Below are 21,056 nucleotides of genomic sequence, written 5' to 3' on the forward strand. Positions count from 1 at the left end.
GGCACAAACAATGACAAGCATTTATTTCTCACAAGCACATCTACAGGTCTGCTAGGGTTTGGATTACTTGGCTGGCCTCTGGCTGCATGTCTGGGGTTCAGTCTGTTACACGTCTCCCTTCTGGGACCAGTGAATGATGGAGAACATGTTCAGGGTGATGGTCTGAAGTACCTGGAGGGGTGGGTGGAAATACATGAGGCCTCTTTAGGCCTGGGCTTGGAGCTCACACTCTTCTGTGAATGACGGACACGTGCAGCAGACGTGACACCCTGCCACTGGCCCCGTCCCGCACTCCTCGGCTCACACAGGCTTTCACGCTCCTGCCAAGGTCAGCCCAGAGCCTCCCGCAAAGGAGACAGGCAGGTGCTCTTGAGAACACCGACACCCAAAACATTCACGTTCCCCTCCCCTGGTGACTGGACCCTTGGGACAGTTCAGTCACCCTCTCTTCTTTTGAGAGGGTTAATCACTGGCTCCTATTTAAAGCTCATTTAAACCAGAAACATCAAAACACAAACAGAAATCCCCCCCACCCTCCAACCTCTGGGGGACAAAATGATTTGCTGAGGTCAGACAGATGCAAAACTCAAAACCCAGGTCTATGCACCATTTGCTGTTTGAGTGACCTTTGGCAATTAAATGCATCCTCACTGGTACCAGGAGAAAGGCAACACAGAAGCCCACTCACAGGAGCCCCCCAGGCCCCCTCAACACTTCTATCACACGGCCTGACTTCCACCGGCCAGCCAGCACCCGCATCTCTCTGCCTGGGGACTTGCCCTGCCCACATACGTGGCAGGGCAGGATGCCCAGTGGATACAAACCCAGCTCCTCCTCCCTCAGGCAGGAGAATTGGGAAGTGTGTGTCCTGCACTGGCCCTGAGATTGCATCCCAGTGGCCCAGCCTGGTAACTCATGGGCAACTTCCACACATGTGCTGCTTTCCCTGTTCTCACTTTCCTGCTCCCCACTGGTGTTCTGGAATAACTTTCAAAAGCAACTAACCCAAGTGAAGAAAGATACCAAGTTTGCATGAAATGAGAGAATATATAAAAGTGCCCAGGCCAACCACATTCTACTATTGACTCACCCACACCAACTGCCAGATAACAGATGCTCTGAAAGAGTGAGCCACAGCAGCTACATGCATACATGGACATGCGACCCCAGCTCCCTTGCCTAAGGGCTGTCCTCCTGCTTTCTGACACCCGTGGGGGTGTACAGAGGAGTCGCCAGGGGTGGCAACGTGGCCCTATTTCACAACATACCTTCTGGGAAAACCAGAGTCCTGGTTCTATTGCATAACTAGCTGACTTCAATCCCCACCACCTCCATCAGTCCTACCAACTCTCTCACTATTCCCCAAACTTACGAGGTACCCAGTCGGCAACAATCTGGGGCGGTCAGGACACAGTCCTGGCCCCTTATCTATATCTGACCTATCCCTCCCTCTCTTGACTGATCACATCATCATCCATTTTTCAGGTGAGGTTTCCCTTATGACTGTGGCAGTTCTGAGATAAACAGGGCCAGAGTTCAGCTGCCTGGCATGTTCCTGCCAGAGCTGATCAGATGCTCACGTGGGATCAAAGAAAGGGTCCCCCTTGCGGAGCGGAGGGTCCGTGCCTCCTGCAGGGACCCGGCCTTTCCCAGGGCCCCTCTTCAATGGCCACAAAATTGGAAACATGGGAAAAGCCAGGGAGGCCCAGGGGAAAGGTGGCCACGGACTAGTGGAGATTTCTGTCCAAACAAATAAATTAGGGAGGGAATTAAAACATAAACAGCCAAGCACTTAGCTCACTTAAAATTAGGCTAAGAAAACCCTGAGAGCACAAGTTATAAAACTGCAATAAGTGACAATGAATCCTTAAAGCTCAAATTCAGCTGAGCTAAGTCATGATGTTCAATGGTCCCAAGCCCAGGCATTAGAAGCTTCTAAGCAGGGAGGCTGAGAAAACATTTTCCTTCCCAGACTCTAAGCACCCCTTGGTGAGGAGCTCTCAAGACCACGCTGAGGGTGCACCCAACTCTCCGGCATCTGCAGGGTGCGTGCACTGCATGAGAAGGAAAACCAGGCTTGAGATGTGACAGTGACTTAACCCTGGGCCTTCTCTTCCCTCTGTCTCAGGGCAACTGTCCACGGGTGTGGCCAGGAGCTACCTCAGGAGTCTTATGACCATCTGGGAGCTGCACGGGACTATGGAGACCATCTGAGCCAATCTCTGAATTTTCAGGGGAAGGAAACAGGCCCAGAGAGGGAAAGCAAGTTTCCCAAGGCTGCACACCATCTGGCAGTGTCAGGAAACCGAGAGGCTGGTGAATTTCAGTCTGAGACTTCATAAAGCTTGGGGAGTACCATGGGCTCTGTGGCACAGATGGGCAAGGCTGGGAAAGGCCTGGAAATGCTGTCCCTTCCCACCTTCCTCACTACCTTATCCTCAGACACCAAAGGGCCACCCGGCGACATGGTGCAGCCCTCCTGTTGGAGTGTGGAAAGCAGCGAGGAGTGTTTGGATGGTGGTATGGAAATGGGTGGGGGTTGTCTGATGTGATATGGGTTGGGGGCAAGGGAGGATCAACCGGCACTCACCTTCATAGCAAGGGATCAGCGTCCTGCCTTTGGCCTGGAGGTTGGACGGGATGATGTAACAGAAGCCGTGGGGCAGGATGTGGTCTGTTTCATAGTAGATGTTCTTCCAGCGGTGGGCACAGGCCTACGGGACAGAGAGAGGTTCAGAGCAGGACAGTCAGGCCAGGAGGTCACAAAGCAGAGCCCAGCAGTACCAGGCAGTTCTGTGGGAGCAGAGCGGCACAGACTGGCTGGGAAGCCACATTCTCTCCCACCCAGGCCCGGCGCCATGCTAGGCATCAGCAGACCGTGGGAGCTTGGTCAGGGGTGCCCCTGGGAGGCGGCAGACAATCAACAAACATATAAACAAACGAGGAGCATAACAAATGCTGGGGAGAAAGGACACAGGGTGATGGGCTAAGGATCTAGCAGTAGGGAGGACGGTTTTCACCTGGAGGCCAGGGGCGGTCGAAAGGATGAGAAAGAGCCAAACACCCTGGGCACAGAGGGAATATCAGGGGCAATGGAGAAGAAGGCTTGCAGAGCCAAGAGAAAGAAAGGCGGCCTGTGGGGCTGCTCTGGGGCAAGCTAAGGTCAGAGAGAGGACAGGGGCAGTCCCCGGGGATCTTGCAGACCTCCAGGATGACTGTGACTTTAGTGGATGTGCCAATGGAGGGTCTTACACAGGTGAGTGGTGTGGTCTAACTCACAGCTTGGAAATATAACTGGGCTGCCGAGTGGTGATTGTAGGTAGGCGAGGGTAGAGGTGAGCATCCAGGTGAGAGATGCTGCTGCCTGGACCAGGATGGGGGCAGTGGAGAGCGGAGAAGGGGGTGACCTCAGGATGCAGAGGTGGAGCTAATGGGCCTGAGGACCAAAGGACAGGCTGAGAAAAAGCTAGAGACAAGAGGTGTTGCTCTGCCCACAACAGACCCTGATCTTCACGGCACCACCTGCTTGCCCACTCGAGCAGTCGCTGGCCTCCATCAAACTTGAGGCCCTTCAGAGTCACCTGGAAGTCTCACTAAATCACACAGCACTAGGCCCCACCCTGAGAGCTGGCTTGGCCAATCTGCAGGACCCTGAGAATCTGCATTTTATTTTTTTATTTTTTTTTACTCCGCCTCGGGCTCGCTATCCGACGACTCCTCGGGCGGCGGCGGCGGAGGCTGCGGAGGCGGACCCGCGAGAATCTGCATTTTAAACAAGCTCCCGAGTGAGCCGAGGCCACTGATCTCTGGAGCACCTTCAGAAGTTCGTTGTCAGGTTCAGGGCAAAGAATTCAGTTGAACCGTAAGAAACTGCTGATGTGTAACTGTTTTATATCATTAATCAGAAGTAAAGGTTTGTTGATGGTCTTTTGAAGTGAATTTACATACATAAAAACGCAAAAATCTCAAGTGTACTGTGCACAGATCTCAAGTGTGCATGTCTGTCAAAGCCATCTAATGAGTGTGGACAAACACCTACATTCCTGTAACCAAACCCTTAGCAAGACAGAGAGCATTTCCATCTCACCAGGATGGTCCCTTGGGCCAAGAAGTGGCCTGAGCACCCCCCAAAGAGGTGACATCTAAGTAGATACCTGAAGAAAGTGAGGGAGCAGCTGGGAGGGGCCCTGAGATGGGTAAGAGCTTAGCATGGGTGAGGAGCTGAGACCGACCCTCTGGTCATCTCTAGAGGGCAGTCTCCCGGCACTGGGGTAGCACGTGCCAGGAGACGCCAGGAGGGAAGACAGTCCTGGGAGCCAGAAGCGAGAATACAGATCCATTCCCACCAGCCCTGGACACACCCAGCCTCATGTTCAGATGCACCCGCAAGGCTGGTGAGAAGCCAGACTGCTTCCTGCAAAGTTGTTTACCCTGCCCAGCCCTCCCCATTGCTCGTGGACATTCACACTCAGTACGGTTGTCAGGTTGCTTCACTCTAGCCAACAGATTCATTTTCTTAAAAGACTGCATTTTAAAGTAATCAGTTTTTAACTTATTTGTTCGTATCAAACACACTGTTTCTATAGGCTGTAACATTCAGCATTTGATTTTCCCAGGTGGCACAGTGGTAGAGAATCCACCTGCCAATGTAGGAGATACAGGAGACCTGGGTTTGATCCTTGGGTGGGGAAGTAAATGGCAACCCACTCCCCTGGAGTAGGAAATAGTGACCCACTCCAGTATTCTTGCTTAGAAAATCCCATGGACAGAGTTGCCTGGCAGGCTACAGTCCACAGGATAGCAAAGAGTCAGCCACGACTGAGCACACAGGCAAGCAACATTCAGAATTTACATGGCCCACATCTGACCTCTTCTGCAACCCTGAAAGGTGGGAAGATGTCTTAGAATTCCCATTTTGTATATGGGAACCCTGCGTTTTAGACTGTGTTTTGCTCAAGTTCCAGAGCTGGTAAGGGCTGCAAACAACATGGAAACCCAGACTTCAGAATCCTCCTTATCTCACTCGGAAACATCTCCAACTTATAACTCCCAATTCCCACCTAAGAAGCCATCAAAACCCACCCTTTGGGGCAGGTCAGGTAGCTATTATCCTTACAGCCTCCCCAAAGGTCTTAGGACCCCAGAAACGACCTCTCTGAGGTTGAACGGGATGCCAAGGCCACTGGACGAAGGGAGTGGGGCTCTCCAGGGCCTAGGTATCCCCGAAGTCACTTGATGAAAAAAATCACTGCCTGCCAACCTCTCTGATCTTCATCCCTCCAAGCAAACCACCCAAGGGCCACCGACAAAGCCACTCCCTACCCATGAGAAAGCAAGGGAACTCAGAGCGGCAGGAAATCTCAGCTTGCCCACACTCTGCCTCTTGCCCTACGACAATGAACATGAAAAACAATCTCTTGTTATTCCTTATACTGCAAACCACCTCCATTCCTCCCCATTCTGTGCTGTTCTGTGCTTCTAGCACATCTCGATAGACTAAAATCATGTCAAGCAAGAAGCTAAACAAAGCTATCATTCAGCGGATAATCACTCCATTCCACTAAGTTTTTATTTTTATTTCCAACTACATTCTGATAGCTTCCAAACTTGAATCGCTTACCATCCAATTAGCTGGTAAATCAGTTATCTTTTAGTTTATGGATTTGGCAAAGCCCCAGGGCTTTCCGTGTTTTACTGTATGTATGGGTTAGAGGGACTGTAAAGGGAGGCGGGTGTCTGTCATGGTGCACACTATTCTTATGAGGATGGACCTTCTGTATTTCATGTCCAGCTTATTGCCTTTTTTTTTTTTTAAGTGTCATAAACTATTTAAGGAGTGATCTTGGGGAATTCCTAGAAGAGCCAAAGATTGCATTCACAGCAAACTAAACTAAAATTAAGGCATTCTGTGAGGTCAGAGATCAAAGTGTCAAAGGCAGTTTGCATGTAAGAAAACAAGAAAAAGTGTCTCTGAACATAAATTACAGAAAGAAAAGACTGTTTAGCCCTGATTATCCTTCTACATACACACATGTCAATCTGACTCCAACATTAAGAAAAATTCCTAGGGACTGTCTCCAAAGCATTAAAATCTCTATCAGTCTTTCCAAATGAATTCTGCTGTGAGAGAGAAGGGTGGGGGGCAGGGAGGAGACAGGGACCTCCAACAGGAAAAAGAGAGCACCCTCTGGAAACAGCAAGACTTACTCCAACTCAGATTCCAGAAAAGTATAACAAAAGGGGGAAAGGTCTAGGACCACCCCACATCTCAGCATCTGACATATTTCAAGTTACAAGGGTTGTTTTTGCTACCAAAAGAATAAGAAGGAAATAAAGAAGCAATTTATTTTGAAGGCCTTTTTGTGGTATGACAATGTCCTTCCTGGATTAGGGGGGCAGGTACTGGGCCCCTCCAGATGGCTCTCCCGCCACCCCACCCACCCTCACCATGCACAGATGATCAGAGCTTTTCCCATGCCTCAGGTCTACCCAGCACAGTCAGGAGCAGACAGGCCGTCAGCCACTGAGAAGACGGGGTGCAGGAGATCAGGGCCCTGATACCACGGATTCCACCCCGCAAAGCAGCTCCCCTTCAAATGGAGGAGGGGGTGGCCCGGGAGGCCCAGGAACGGCGACTACTGGGGTTCTGGGAAAGTCATTCTGAGAATGTTCACCTCCTGAAAATTTATTAATATATACATACAGCTGGGGAAGGGGCGGCAGGAGCCACGTCGGGCCGTGAAGGGGCAAGCAGCAGCCCTTGAAGCAGTCTAAGAAGCAAGCCAAGGAGATGGAAGAGGAAGATAAGGCATCCAAGGAGAAGCAGAAGAAACTCGCCGAGCTAAAAGTGAAGGCTGTGGGGAGAGGCCTCCTGGCCACAGATGGAATTAAGAAATCTGGCAAAAAGCAAGTTGTTCCTTATGCCTGCGGCAATGATGACTCTTAGCTGCATTCCTGTTTAAACATCTGGATCCCCTGCCACAATATCTGTTGCCACCTATAGCTAGAATGAAGTGTTGTCTTGGAAACCATTGTTCATTTAAGAATAAACTTTTATAAAAAAAAAAAAAGCAACTATAAAAAGAGATGTATACAGATGATTTGGGGCATTTTTCTGCATGGCTGTTACTGCTCAACAAAAAGTTTACTTAAAAAAAAAAATCAGGAAACAAAGCAACAGAAGTAAATGCAAAGTATATCCTGTGGCTTTGAAAAAATGGCCAAGATGAGAAGTGGTGAATAGAAAGACAGCAACAGCCCTGACCCTTGGAAAGGAAACAGCCAAGAGACAGAGCTGGAGAACACCGCTTCCTCCCAGAAGTCAGCTAGTTGCTGTCTTTAGTTGTTGCCTGAGCCTTGCAGACTCTGCTGAAAAACAGAAAGGTCAGACTTGAACACTGTGAGCTGCGCTCCCAGGCTGAAGAGACAGCTCAGTGCCCATGCCGGGTTTGTTGGGTAGTTATTACCAGTGACTTTCCCCCTGTTTCTTGAACTGTCATCTGCACATTGGGGGTGTGGGGTGAAAGTACAAGGGGAAGGGGCCTCTAATCCCAATGCTGTGTCCATGTGTGTTATCACTTGGTCCCTGGGGTGCCGGAAGAACCACAAGGTGGTGGATGCGAGACTGGCAGGCACTGAGCTGAGGGCAGCCTGCCAGACAGGCCCAACATCCTGGATCTTTCCAGAGCTGGCTGGTGGGTCTGTGGACCAGAAAATGCCATTCATTATCAAGGTATTTAACTCTCCGTCACAGCTTTCAAACTCTCTATCCGTTCTTTACTTTAAAATCAGCATCAGATGCTACTTTCAAAAAGAGCTATCCCACCTCTCCCATTTCAAACCCAACCTTGGAATCCAGTATTATGCTTCTTGGGGATATAGGTGTGAGGCCAACACCCCCAGACAACTACAGAGTTCTCAAAATGCGATTGAACGAAACATATCTTCCTGTTCTTAATTTTAAAATAAACACTTGCCTGCCAGAAAGTTTTGACATAAATAAGACATGAAAGAAAATTCAAATGGATATGAAACCTCCAAAACAAAAATATGGACTGGGTCACCCTCCTTGTCTCCTAATGTCACCTGTCAGTTCCAAGGGGCATTTTACAGCCTTTGTCTCATGCATCCTCAGCTGCTTAGAGTCAGCCACCAAAAAGATGGCAATTGATTCGGTTTCTAATTGCTTTAGTACTGACACTCAGTCCCTACATTAGGGCTTCCCTGGTGGCTCAGACAGTAAAGAATCTGCCTGCAATGCAGGAGACCTGAGTTTAATCCCTGGGTCTGGAATATCCCCTGGAGAAGGGAATGGCTACTCACTCCAGTATTCCTACCTGGAGAATTCCATGGTCAGAAGAGCCTGGCAGGCTACAGTCCATGTGGTCGCAAAGAGTCAGACATGATTGAGCGACTAACACTTTCACTTTCTTTACATTATTCAAACATACTTTCAGAAGCCACTCCTTAGAGAGACCTTCTCCTAGAGCTGAGAGTGGAAAGGGTCAAAAATTTGGTCTCTATCCCCAAGTGGCTCCCATTAAAAAGGACATATACGCACAAAACAAGTCATGCACATAAGATAATAACATAACGCTGAACTTCTGATGACCCAAAGATGCTCAGCTTTTTCCTGACAACACCATCATGGTAACAGGCTTCATGGAGGTGGCAGAGTCTAAACCAGGGAGGACAGACTGGACCTGGGATAGGCCTTTCCTGACAAGATGGCGTACGTGCCAAAAGCCATGAGAAGAACTCAACAAAAAACAACCCGTTTTAAAAAATAAGCAAAGGACCTGAACAGACATTTCTTCAGAGAAGACAGACAAATGGCCAACAAGCCCATGAGAAGATGCTCAACGCCACTAATCGTTAGGACAATACAAATCACAGTGAGATACCACCTCATACACGTTAGGGCAGTTCCCACACACAAAAAATAAAGTGTTGGCAAAGACATGGAGAAATTGGAACCCTCCCCTTGTGCACTGCTGGGAAGCATGTAAAATGGTACAACCACTGTGGAAAACAGCAGGGGGGGGTCCTCAAAAAATCCAAAATAAAATCACAATAAGATCTAGCAATGCCACTTCTGGGTTTATATTCAAAACAACTGAAAGCAGGATCTCCGAGAGAGAGTTGCACACCAATATTTATAGCAGCATTATGCACAATAACCAAGACACGGAAGTAGGACTTCCCTGGCGGTGCAATGAACGGCACAGGACTCCATACTTCCACTGCAGGGGGCACAGGTTCGATCCCTGGTCATGAAAATAAGATCCTACATGCCACGCAGCATGGCAAAAAAATTTGTAAAAAAAGATGTGGAAGCAACCCAAATATCAATAGATGAATGGATAAAGCAAATGTGGTATATATATATACAGTGAATATTATTCAGCCTTAAAAAATGAGGAAATCTTGCCCTATACTTCAATATGGATGAAACTTGAGGACACTATGCCAAGTGAAATAAGCTGGTCACAAAAAAGACAAATGAATCATGCAAATGGGATCATACAGTATGTACAGTAGCCGAACTCTTAAGGAAAGAAAGTTGCCTGGGACTGGGGGGAAGAGTGAGGCTGAATAAGTTTAGAGTTTATTTTGCAAGATGTAAAAGTTCTAGAAGTCTGCTGTAAAACAATGTACATATAGCTCACTATACTATACACATAACAATGGATACCATGGTAAATTTCGTGTTGGTTTTTAAGATCTTTTTTGATGCGGATCATTTTTAAAGTCTCTATTGAATCTGTTACAACACTGCTTTTGCTTTCTGTTTTGGTTTTTTGACCCTGAGGCATGTGGGATCTTAGCTCTCCAACCAGAGACCAAACCTGTACCCCCTACATTGGAAGGAAAGTCTTAACCACTGGACTGGCAGGGAAGTCCCAACTTCATAGGGTTTTTTTCTTTTAAAGATTTACTTTGGTTTTTGGCTGTGCTGGGTCTTCATTGCTTCTAGAAGGCCTTCTCTAGCTGCCGTGAGCAGGAGCTATTCTTCGTTAAGGTGCATGGGCTCCTCATTGCAGTGGCTTCTCCAGTTGCAAAGCATGGGCTCCAGGCGCACAGGCGTCAGTAACTGTAGCACATGGCTCAGTGGTTCTGCCGCATGGGCTTAGTTGAGCCACTGCACATGGGATCTTCCCAGACCAAGGATCGAACCTGTGTCCTTTGCATTGCAAGGCAGATTCTTAACCACTGGACCACCAGGGAAGCCCTCGGGTTGTTTTTGACCACAATACAAAAAAGCCACGAGGAAAGCAGATGCTGCTGGATGCCTCTCCTTCCCCACCCCCCACAGAGTAGCTTCCAGAATAGACGCTACAGTAATTGCATAAAACATGAAAAAATTAACTCTGCATACAGTGAATTAGAACAGGAGCATCACACTCCAGCTAGTCTTTTCCAGCTTCCTTGGCTCAATGGTCCCCCTGATCCTCACCGCTCTTCACGTCCACAGAGACAGCCCCTCCGGGTACTCTTTTGCAATGATGCAGAACCCTCCAGGAAGAAGCTCTCGGCCACCTGGAGGTCATCCTTCCATGGGGAGGGGAAGCGTTTTCACGGGAGCAGCCTCTGCGTCGAGGTTCGGAGCTCTCGGGGACTGTGTACTGTGCTGCCACTAGACCCCCATCTCCTTTGTTCTGAATACTGACCTCAGGCCACTTTGATTTACGGATGGATCAGCTTCTTGTCTTCCTTCCCACAGGATGACAGACAAGCCTCCTGGGCCTGGTCATGCAGTCAGGGTCAGGCCACCATGTCTGGGGGAAGGCAGATGTTGGAGAAGGTCCAGGGCAGTGGGTGACAGTGATTAAAGGGCTGGAAACCAAGGCAAATGCTGGGCTGGGGGGCTCAGCATGACCCACGGTGTCTAGTAGGGAGGCCCTGTGATGCTGGCGACAGCATCCAGCTGCTTCCTCTCTCCCCAGAGGGGCCCAACAGGGAAACGCCTGATTTGTGCTGAGAGGCAGGCAGAATTCAGACCAACAGCCCTTACCACTGAGAAGCTGAATGCAAAACGGGCTCCTCAGAGAGGGGTCAGAAACACTCTGCCTAGATCCTTAAGGAAAATCTGGTTTTCCCTGTGGATTAAATATATGTGAAACCCCCAGCTTTACAGCCTGTGGCCCAAAGGAAGCCCTCCAGAAATGGCAGCTAATATTATTTTCCCTTCTCAAAAACATTTATATAGCTTTCAATAAAAGGCCTATGAAGTCAGAAACATAAATACATGTATACATGAACACATGTGCCAGGCTCTTCAATGAAACTGGGCACGTTAAGAACTTGAGTGTTATACCTTAAGAGAAAAGTGTGAAGGACAAAAGTGGACAAAACAAGACCTCTGGGTCAGTTACAGATTCTGTTGAGACCACATTTCCTCTGTGCCAGCCGACGCAGCAGCCAGTGGACATCTGTGACTACTGAGCACTTGCAATGTGGCCAGAGTGACTGGATATTTTTTTTTTCACGTGGACCAGTTTTAAAAGTCTTTACTGAATTTGATACAGCATTACTTCTGTTTTACATTTTGTTTTTCTGGCCAGTAAGGAACATAAGAAAATGACTGGGACGACAAATGCTCTATATCTTGATGGGTGGGTGGTCACACAAGTGTGTATAAATGCCGAAACCCAAACTGTAATCTTAAGATCTGTGCAGTTTATGGAAGGGCTTCCCTGGTGGCACAGTAGTAAAGAATCCGCCTGCCAGTGCAGGAGGCTCAGGTTGGATACCTAGGTTGGGAAGATTCCCTAGAGAAGGAAACAGCAACCCACTCCAGTATTCTTGCCTGGGAAACCCCATGTACAGAGGAGGCTGGGGAGGGTGGGGCTATAGTTCATGGGATCGCAAAAGTGTCAGACACGACTCAGCAACTAAACAACAACAATTTTATGTAAATTGTAACTCAATTTAAAAAGATACCCACAGGAAAATGCTTATGTAATGATCGAAATTTATTTATACAAAGCACTTTCCACATACATTTCATTTGCCCTTTTTCAATAGCCACATCTCAATACCCTGGAATAGACATGATTAACATTTGACAGACAAAGAAAATAAAAAGATGAATCATTTGTCCAAGCAGTCTTCCAGAAGAGGCAATCTCAAAGCCATGCCCTTATCGCCATGCCATCCAGCTTTGCAAAGGGGTCAAAGTCATTCATTTCCAGGCTGCCACCCCCTCCCCATGGCTCCCCCAGGAGGCCTTACCAGCACACGGCCATCGGCCTTGGGCTGCCGCGCCAGGCTGACCCCCATCCATTCATCATCTCGGTCTTCCCGGCAGGTCTTTCCACAGGGCATGCCCCGATTCTTCCCTGAGGAAAGACAGGAAAGTCAGACCTGGCCTGAGGAACGCTGTTGTCTACCTTCCAAAGGGCAGTCTACAACCCACGCATTTGTTACTGTCAGTGAAAGCAAATCCCTGAGCCCAGTGAGGCCAGACAATACAAGTCAGGGGTGGAGAAGAGAAAGGTTTAGTGCAGGGCCCTGCAAGGAGACAGGTGGCTCGTGCCTTAAAACCCCAAACTCCCAGAAAGCTCTCAGCAAAGGCCTTTCCTAGGAAAGGTGAGGGAGGGGCTGTGACAAACTTCTTGGTGTCAGATCCTTTGTTCCTGAGGTCAGGTCACAATGTTCCCATAAACCTGTACCCAAACCAATGTTATTCTCTGTTCTGACAAGACAGGACTCAAGTCCCAAGACTCAACTCTCATTCTCCGAGGTCCAGGCCTGGCTATGAGGAGGGGTCCCCGAGCAGGCCCATCCCCCTGCCCAAGGGCTGGTCCAGCCCCCAGCCCGGGTCCTCCTGCCAGTGTTCAGCCCAGCTGAGAGGCGGCTCTCAGCCCCAAGTACCCTCAGGGTCAGGGACCATCACTGCTGAGGGAGCCAGGCACCCAGCACCCAGCGGCCCCTAGGCCGCCCAAATGGGGGCTGGGTTCCTCAGACTTCAACCCAGGGAGGCGCCTACTGCCATCGCGCTGCAGAGGTCAGGCGAGATTCCCCGCCTCCTCCAGGCCTGGGCCAGGGCCGGTGGGCCGCCGTGACGACGGCTCAGGAGGACACAGCCCTCGGCCTGTCCCCGGGGCCCCGCCTCCCCTGCTGCCTGAGCCTGAAGGCCTGGAGGGCCGGGGAGAAGGCCGACGTCCGCCTCTCACCACACTCTCCGCCGAGAAGAACACCGCCCTGCCGACCATTGGCGGAGCGTGACCTCTAACCTTCGCGCTAAGGGTCTCGGGGAACAGCTGCACGCCCGCGCCTACCACATCACCAGCCCTTAAATGAGGAACTTGCAACAAGATGTAAATTGACTCCACCACCATTTATGTTGTTTAATTCATCCGACTTTTTTTCATAGCAAGACTTTTCACCAAGGAAGCAAATTGCTGATGTATATTACAAAGAAAGCTCCTTAATTTGTTATGGACCAGTAACAGCCCACAAACCAGTCATGGAGAATGCCACGGACACCTCTCCTATTCTGCTAAAGAGAGGCATGACAATTCCTCATTTAATGAAAATAATAGAAGATCTTGAGGAGAAAGGACTTTGGCGAAATCGAGGACTCGAAGTGATGACTTCCGTAAAATAACTGCTACTTTGAGAACCGACTCTGTGCCAAGCACAGTTCTGTGTATTCACTTCTATTATCCCATCAGTCCTCTCACAGTAATCCCTGTGAGGTGGCTATCATCCTTCTGATTTTACAGGTGAGGAAACTGAGGCCAAAGAGCCTCGGAGACATCCAGTGAGACATCCAGTGAGTCCCAACAAGTAACAGGCAGAGCTGGGCTCCGAACCCAGGCAGATCTGACGTCCAAAGATGATGAACTTTCCACCAGACCAAGGGGGCTTTTAAAAACACCTATCAATCATATCTTTGCCTACTTAAATCATAAAACCTAACATCGCTTTTAATGGCCTCCCATCTTGTACGTGGAACGGAATCCTAACACCTTACCCCAGTTCACCATGCCATCCTCCCCTGCTTCCATGGTCCCCTGCTTACCACTCCAGGGATGCTGGGGCTTGCTCTGGATTTTAAAATGCCACAAACTTTCCTCCCATTGGAGATTCTGCCTCTAGCACCTGCCCAGCTAAACGCTGTGCATCTTTCCAGTGTCAAAGTCACTTCCCCAGACCCTCCAATCTAGATCAGATCAAATACTCACCTCCCCTCTTCTCTGATCTTTATTTGTTTTAATGTCTCTTTTACCTACTAACTGGTAAGGCCCAGGATAGTAGGATCTTTGTTTGGTATATCCCAGTGCGTAGAAGTAATAGGTACTGAGCACAGATGAATGGATGGGTAGATGGATGGAAGGAAGGAAGGAAGGAAGGGAGAGAAGGAGGGAATGAAAGAGAGATGGAAAAGTGAGTGAATAGTTAGGAAGAAAAAGAGGATAGCATGAGGGTGCAGAACCCATCCCCATCTTGGCAGTGAAAAATCTACCCACCTCGAGCCATGTCCAGTTCGGTGCATCTCCGGTCAGGGTTGGTGTGGACTCGGCACTTAAACACAGCCCCAGGGGACTTCACTGAAGTGCTGTACTTGGAATCCGCCTTTGGTGCACCCACAAGGACCCTGCACATCAAGAATAAAGGGCATTCGGTCACAATCCAGTACCAGGCAAGTGCAGCCAATGCTAAATCCTCACCCAGCCGTGAGTGGGTTGTCTGAATGCTCTCTGGGAGACGTTCGCCAGAATTATACAGTGCTGAGGGTGGTGGTGGCGGGGGGGAGAGGCAGAAGGAAGGGCCTCCTACTGTGAACCCGTCATGATTTTAACGTGCCTAGAGAACATCTGAGTTTGCTTGGGAACACATACCACCAAAGGGTTCCTATCCAGAATGTATAAAGAATTCCCCCAAATCAACAACGAATAATAGACCAAAGACTTGAACAGATGCTTGACAAAAGAAAAGCGGCCAATAAACATATGAAAAGATGCTCAACTCTATCTGTCACCAGAGAAATCCAAATGAGACACCACTTCACATCCTGTAGAAGACTAAAACCAGAAAGACTGAAAACACCAAGTGCTAGCAAGGATACGGAGCACATGGGACCCTCACCCTTCCTGGGCACAGTGTGAATGATCACAACCACTTCGCAAAACAAATCAACTATACAGCTATAGAAAGCTATACAGGTGTCTGCCCTCAGACCCAGCAATCCGCTTTCTAGGAACATACCCAGCAGAAACGCACACATACGTCTACAGGAGACACGCACAAAATATTGGGTCTGTAATGGCCCCAAACTAGAAGAAACCCTAAGAGCCATCAATGCTAGAATAACTAAACTGTGGTGTAGAAACAGAATTCTATACAGCAACGAAAAATCAATGAACAGTCGACTGCAACCTCATGGACAAATCTCACAGACACTGAGCAAAAAATACAGGGGACAGTAGTGTACTCAGTGCCTGAGTCCGTTTATCTGACATTCAAAAGCAGGTGAAATTTCAGGGTGGTGTTAGAGGTCAGGAACACACTGACCTCTAGGGAGAAGAAGGCAGGGTATAACCAGGAAGAAGGGTTTCTGGAGGAAGGTGCTTGAAAATGTTCTCTTTTTCAAACTGAGTTGTGTTTATACAAATTTGTGAATAATTTAAAATTGTGAAATTTTATTTAAAATTTATGAATAAACAAAAAATGAGAAGTTTAGAAATGCCATTTCTACTGTGTCCCACTCTTGCTCCCCACCCCACGATATGCACCTTTAGGGTGACAGGAAAGAAGTAACAACAGAGTGAAATTATAAACCACAACCTCTAGCCCAAGGCACACCAGAGCTAGATGAGTTTGCCTACAACAGGGCAAGAACGTGGCTCTACGTCCTTCATCTTGAACCAAAAAGCTGCCCTGAGGATGTTGCTGCTGCTGAGTTGCTAAGTCATGTCCGACTGTTTGCAACCCCACAGACTGTAGCCCGCCAGGCTCCTCCTAGCCCATGGGATTCTCCAGGCAAGAATACTGGAGTGGGTTGCCATTTCCTTCTCTGGGGGATCTTCCCAACCCAGGAACTGAACCTGCATCTCCTACTTTGGCAGATGGGTTCTTTACCACTGAGCCACAAGGCAAGTCTGCCCTGGAGATGAACCATCGTCCCCAGCAGGACCCTACTCCCCAGAGGAGAAGAGCAAGATGTGCCAAGACGACAGAGAGACACATTTGGGTATAGAACATGTTACAAAAACAGTTCTGACCTAGAGTTTTGTCCCTAGTTTCTGCAAAGTAGTCAATGGAAGAGCTGTATCAGAGAATACCAAGCACCCTTGGTCAGGCATGGCTGGCACTGAGCTACAAGGACCTGTACAATGAAACTTTAAACAGAATCCATGCTCATGCTTAAAGAGCAGACAGTGCCACGCCACTCGCTCAGCGGAACAAGGGCCTATATCTGATTCTGTGAGTTGCCCATATCTCACGCAGCCCAGAAAGGAAGTGCAGTTCCCCTCCCAAGAGTATCAGGCATGTTATGAAAAAGCTCATGGCCCCCTGGCCTGGGAACGGAATGCATTCTCCTTTATGCATCTCTGGACAAGGTGACTAATAGCACAGGTTACAAGGACCTTATACAGCCTCCCTAGGGCAGCAGAAAGCTGAAGCAGGCGCCTCTAACTCGTTTCTGAAAGCCTCCTTCATCTTGGGATCTCAAATGTTCACCCCAACCCTGGTCTCAGAATGACACTGCTCCCCTCAGACACTCCGGCTGAGCAAAGAGGTGTAGACCCTCAGATCAGACCATGGAGGACTGAGACCCTCAGACAGTCATTCAGCAAAGGCTGGCAGAGCCCACGAGGGACACCACCCTAATCTGCTCAGAGACATGGTGTCAGGTTCATAAGGAGCCACATGGGTCCCTGTGCTCAATCCTTCAACCCCCAGGGAATAGGAAGGGTCTCCTTACTGGAGCCTTTCTTTCCAGCTCAGTCTTAGAGTCTGTATATCTGATCCTGTGAGGAATCGAATCACACCACACTGGGTGTGAGAGGAGCCGGGCCCCCAACAGTGGGGGTTCCTATAAGCTGCCTGCTGCTGCTCAGTAACACCCCAGGATCTGTGCCCCCCTGACCCCGCACCCAGGGCTCCCAGGGCAACTCCCAGCCTCAGTCTCACCACGAGGGGCCACAGCTGCAGAATCCCAAGCAGAAGCGGGGCTGGAACCCACTGCCTCTGGAAATCTTAGCAAGCACTTTCCCGAGCATGCCACGACACCTCCATCACCCACACGAGGGCAGTCGGGCCAGTCTGTGGCTGCTCTCAGTCAAACGCAGAATGATCCTCTGAAGGAAACTCCAGTGAGAAGAAAGCCACATTAAGGGATCAATTTCCCCCCTGGCTTTGGGGGTTGAGCTTTGGAGTCACTGGAGCCGGCTGTCTCCGATGCTCGTTGTGTTTGCACAGGTGAGAGGAATTAGTAGTTTGCCATGTCTATGCTGAAACACCCACCACCCTTCCACAAGGCAGACTGCAGGAGCTGCTGCTGCTGCTGCTACTAAGTCGCTTCAGTCGTGTCCAACTCTGTGTGACCCCATAGACGGCACCCCACCAGGCTTCCCCGTCCCTGGGATTCTCCAGGCAAGAACACTGGAGTAGGTTGCCATTTCCTTCTCCAATGTATGAAAGAGAAAAGGGAAAGTGAAGCCGCTCAGTCGTGTCTGACTCTTTGCGATCCCACGGACTGCAGCCTACCAGGCTCCTCCATCCATGGGATTTTCCAGGAGCTGGGGAATGTCAAATTCCTCCTTCACTCCAAAAGCCCCATGGGACAGGGCTGGGTCCAGAAATTCCCACCAACTCCAAATTTATATCAGCACAGTGAATAAATGCTAACTGAAATCAGATCAGATCAGTCGCTCAGTCGTGTCCAACTCTTTGCGACCCCATGAATCGCAGCACGCCAGGCCTCCCTGTCCATCACCAACTCCCGGAGTTCACTCAGACTCACGTCCATCGAGTCAGTGATGCCATCCAGCCATCTCATCCTCTGGCGTCCCCTTCTCCTCCTGCCCCCAATCCCTCCCAGCATCAGAGTCTTTTCCAATGAGTCAGCTCTTCGCATGAGGTGGCCAAAGTATTGCAGTTTCAGCTTTAGCATCATTCCTTCCAAAGAAATCCCAGGGCTGATCTCCTTCAGAATGGACTGGTTGAATCTCCTTGCAGTCCAAGGGACTCTCAAGAGTCTTCTCCAACATCACAGTTCAAAAGCATCAATTCTTCAGCGCTCAGCTTTCTTCACAGTCCAACTCTCACATCCATACATGACCACTGGAAAAACCATAGCCTTGACTAGACAGACCTTTGTTGGCAAAGTAATGTCTCTGCTTTTGAATATGCTATCTAGGTTGGTCATCACTTTCCTTCCAAGGAGTAAGCGTCTTTTAATTTCATGGCTGCAGTCACCATCTGTAGTGATTTTGGAGCCCAGAAAAATAAAGTCTGACACTGTTTCCACTGTTTCCCCATCTATTCCCCATGAAGTGGTGGGACCGGATGCCATGATCTTCGTTTTCTGAATGTTGAGCTTTAAGCCAACTTTTTCACTCTCTGCTTTCACTTTCATCAAGAGGCTTTTAAGTTCCTCTTCACTTTCTGCCATAAGGGTGGTGTCATCTGCATATCTGAGGTTATTGATATTTCTCCTGGCAATCTTGATTCCAGCTTGTGTTTCTTCCAGTCCAGCGTTTCTCATGAGGTACTCTGCATATAAGTTAAATAAACAGGGTGACAATATACAGCCTTGACGAACTCCTTTTCCTATTTGGAACCAGTCTGTTGTTCCATGTCCAGTTCTAACTGTTGCTTCCTGACCTGCATACAAATTTCTCAAGAGGCAGATCAGGTGGTCTGGTATTCCCATCTCTTGAAGAATTTTCCACAGTTTATTGTGATCCACGCAGTCAAAGGCTTTGGCATAGTCAATAAAGCAGAACTAGATGTTTTTCTGGAACTCTCTTGCTTTTTCTATGATCCAGCGGATGTTGGCAATTTGCTAACTGAAATAGATGCTGCTAAAAAAAAACAAAAACGCAAGAACTAAATGAGGGGGAGAATTCACTGTGTACAAAGGAAGGGAAATGGCTGCAAGAAACAATGGCAGGGGACTTTCCTGGCGGTCTAGTGATTAAGACAGCATTCCCAATGCAGGGGTCACAGGTTCCATCCCTGGTTAGGGAACTAAGATCCCACATTCCATACAGCACAGCCAAAAAATAGATCTACATTTAAAATAAAAAAGAAAGAAGCAGTGGTCTATTCCTCTATTGGGTATCCAACCTGGAAAGCTTAAATCCCAGGATGGATTCTCCCAGCTGAGAGCTGAGACAGAGAAGCAAAAATTTATTTCAAAATCTAAAGTTGGAGAAGGGAGACTTGCCTGGTGGCCCAGGGGTTGGGTCACCACACTTGCACTGCAGGGGGCACAGGTTTGATCCCTGGTCAGCGTACTGGGATCTCACATGCCATGTGGCACAGCCCAAAAATAGAGGAAAAAAAATGTTGGAGAAAGGACTTGCTGAATCATACTTTCCTTCGAAGCCCAAGGTACTCAATGGTTCCAACAACAACAGCTGATGAAGTACCCGATTACCACCGTCTGGTTCAAACTCTTAATCAGCTGCTTGGAGGAGGAAGTTTCTTCCCCCCCAATTCCTGTGTGACAGGAAATGAAGCAAGAGATAAGGGGGCATGTGTGCACACATATGCCTGACATTCACAGGGTGGCTTGAGGGAGGACGAGCCTGTATCTCTGTGTTTACAGAACATCATGGCTTCCTCCACAGCCTGGCACTGCTCTTTACCTAGGCTGCAGGCCAGTAAGGCTGCTCCACAGGCCAGCTAATGAGTTTGCCTCTTCTGAAGCCCTGCTATCGGCCAGGCTGATCCTGAGAGAGAGGACAGAGTTCAGGGCATGCCACTGAAAAGATGACATTGGCTTTTTCTCTCACTCTGAGTTACACAGACATACCCTCCCCCTCAAATCTTTCCTGGCACTCTTGATAAGACAATAAGATGCTTCTTCCTTCTGTACAGTTACCATCTCAAGGAGCCGAGCATCCCCGCCAACAGGCTCCCCATGAAAAATCATCTGGCTGCTTCGGACCTTTGCTTGACTTCAAGTTGCAGTCCTCAGAGCAGCAGCACGGAGAACCACTGGGAGCATAAGGGGAAGGCAGAATCTCAGGCTCCATCCCCTTTCCACTAGATCAGAACGTGTTTTCTGGGTCTTCCCTGGTGGCCCAGCGGCTAAGACTCTGAGGTCCCAATGCAAGAGGGCAGGATTCGATCCCTGGTCAGGGAACCAGATCCCCACATGTCGCAACTGAGAGTTCAAATGCCACAACTAAAGATCCCTCGTGCTGCCACGAAGATCAAAGATCCCACACATAACAAATAAGACCTGGCACAGCCAGCCAAATAAATAAAAATAAAACAAATCTGTTTTAAAAAGAACATGCATTTTTTCCAAACTCTCCAGGTGACTTCTAAGAAGGGTTCTAGAACCACCTACACTGATTACAAACAATCACTCTCATCTGGGGCCAGTATGAACAGATGACCCCTGAGAATCAAGCTCTCCTCTATCCCACTCCCAGTTAAAGATGCACAGAAACTGCCCAGGCACTTCCCAGTCTCCTCCTTAACTCAGAACTCGGGTTCCTAATTACAAGGACCACTAGCCTGTATTGGGCACGGGGAGTGTGCAGGTGTTGGGCTAGGCTCCCTCTGGGCTGAACTGCATTTCATCTTCACCACAAGCCTGCGGGAGGCACTGATATTATTCCTCCTTTACAGATGGAGAAGCAGGTGGCCACACGAGGTCATGGCACTCACCTGAGCCCACAGAGATGCCAAGTGCAGCACGCACCCTGGCAGTCGGGTGCACTGCCCACTCCCCTACTCTGCCCTCCCCACATCAGCCAGAAAGGAGGAAAAGGGAGTCGACAGGTGCCAGCCGCTCACAGGTGTGACCTTGTCTGGAAAAGGTGCCTCATGCTCTGCAGGTGACCCTGCGCTTAAACTCTGGA

At 49.1% G+C, this 21,056-nt stretch overlaps 1 protein-coding gene across 1 annotated transcript in view; it reads right to left on the minus strand.

Moving 5' to 3' along the window:
* The window catches only part of ITGA9 (integrin, alpha 9), a 369,261-nt gene that overhangs the window by 334,309 nt on the left and 13,896 nt on the right, over nt 1-21,056 (minus strand). Inside the window, exons 2-4 of the mRNA XM_010835514.1 lie at nt 14,478-14,605; nt 12,235-12,341; nt 2,591-2,714 (exon numbers count right to left, since the gene is read on the minus strand). Of these exons, the coding sequence (XP_010833816.1) occupies nt 2,591-2,714; nt 12,235-12,341; nt 14,478-14,605 (359 nt within the window). The remainder of the gene's footprint in view (nt 1-2,590; nt 2,715-12,234; nt 12,342-14,477; nt 14,606-21,056) is intronic.

Source organism: Bison bison, unplaced genomic scaffold (assembly GCF_000754665.1).
Source record: "Bison bison bison isolate TAMUID 2011002044 unplaced genomic scaffold, Bison_UMD1.0 scf7180017864043, whole genome shotgun sequence".
NCBI classification, from domain to species: Eukaryota; Metazoa; Chordata; class Mammalia; order Artiodactyla; family Bovidae; genus Bison; species Bison bison.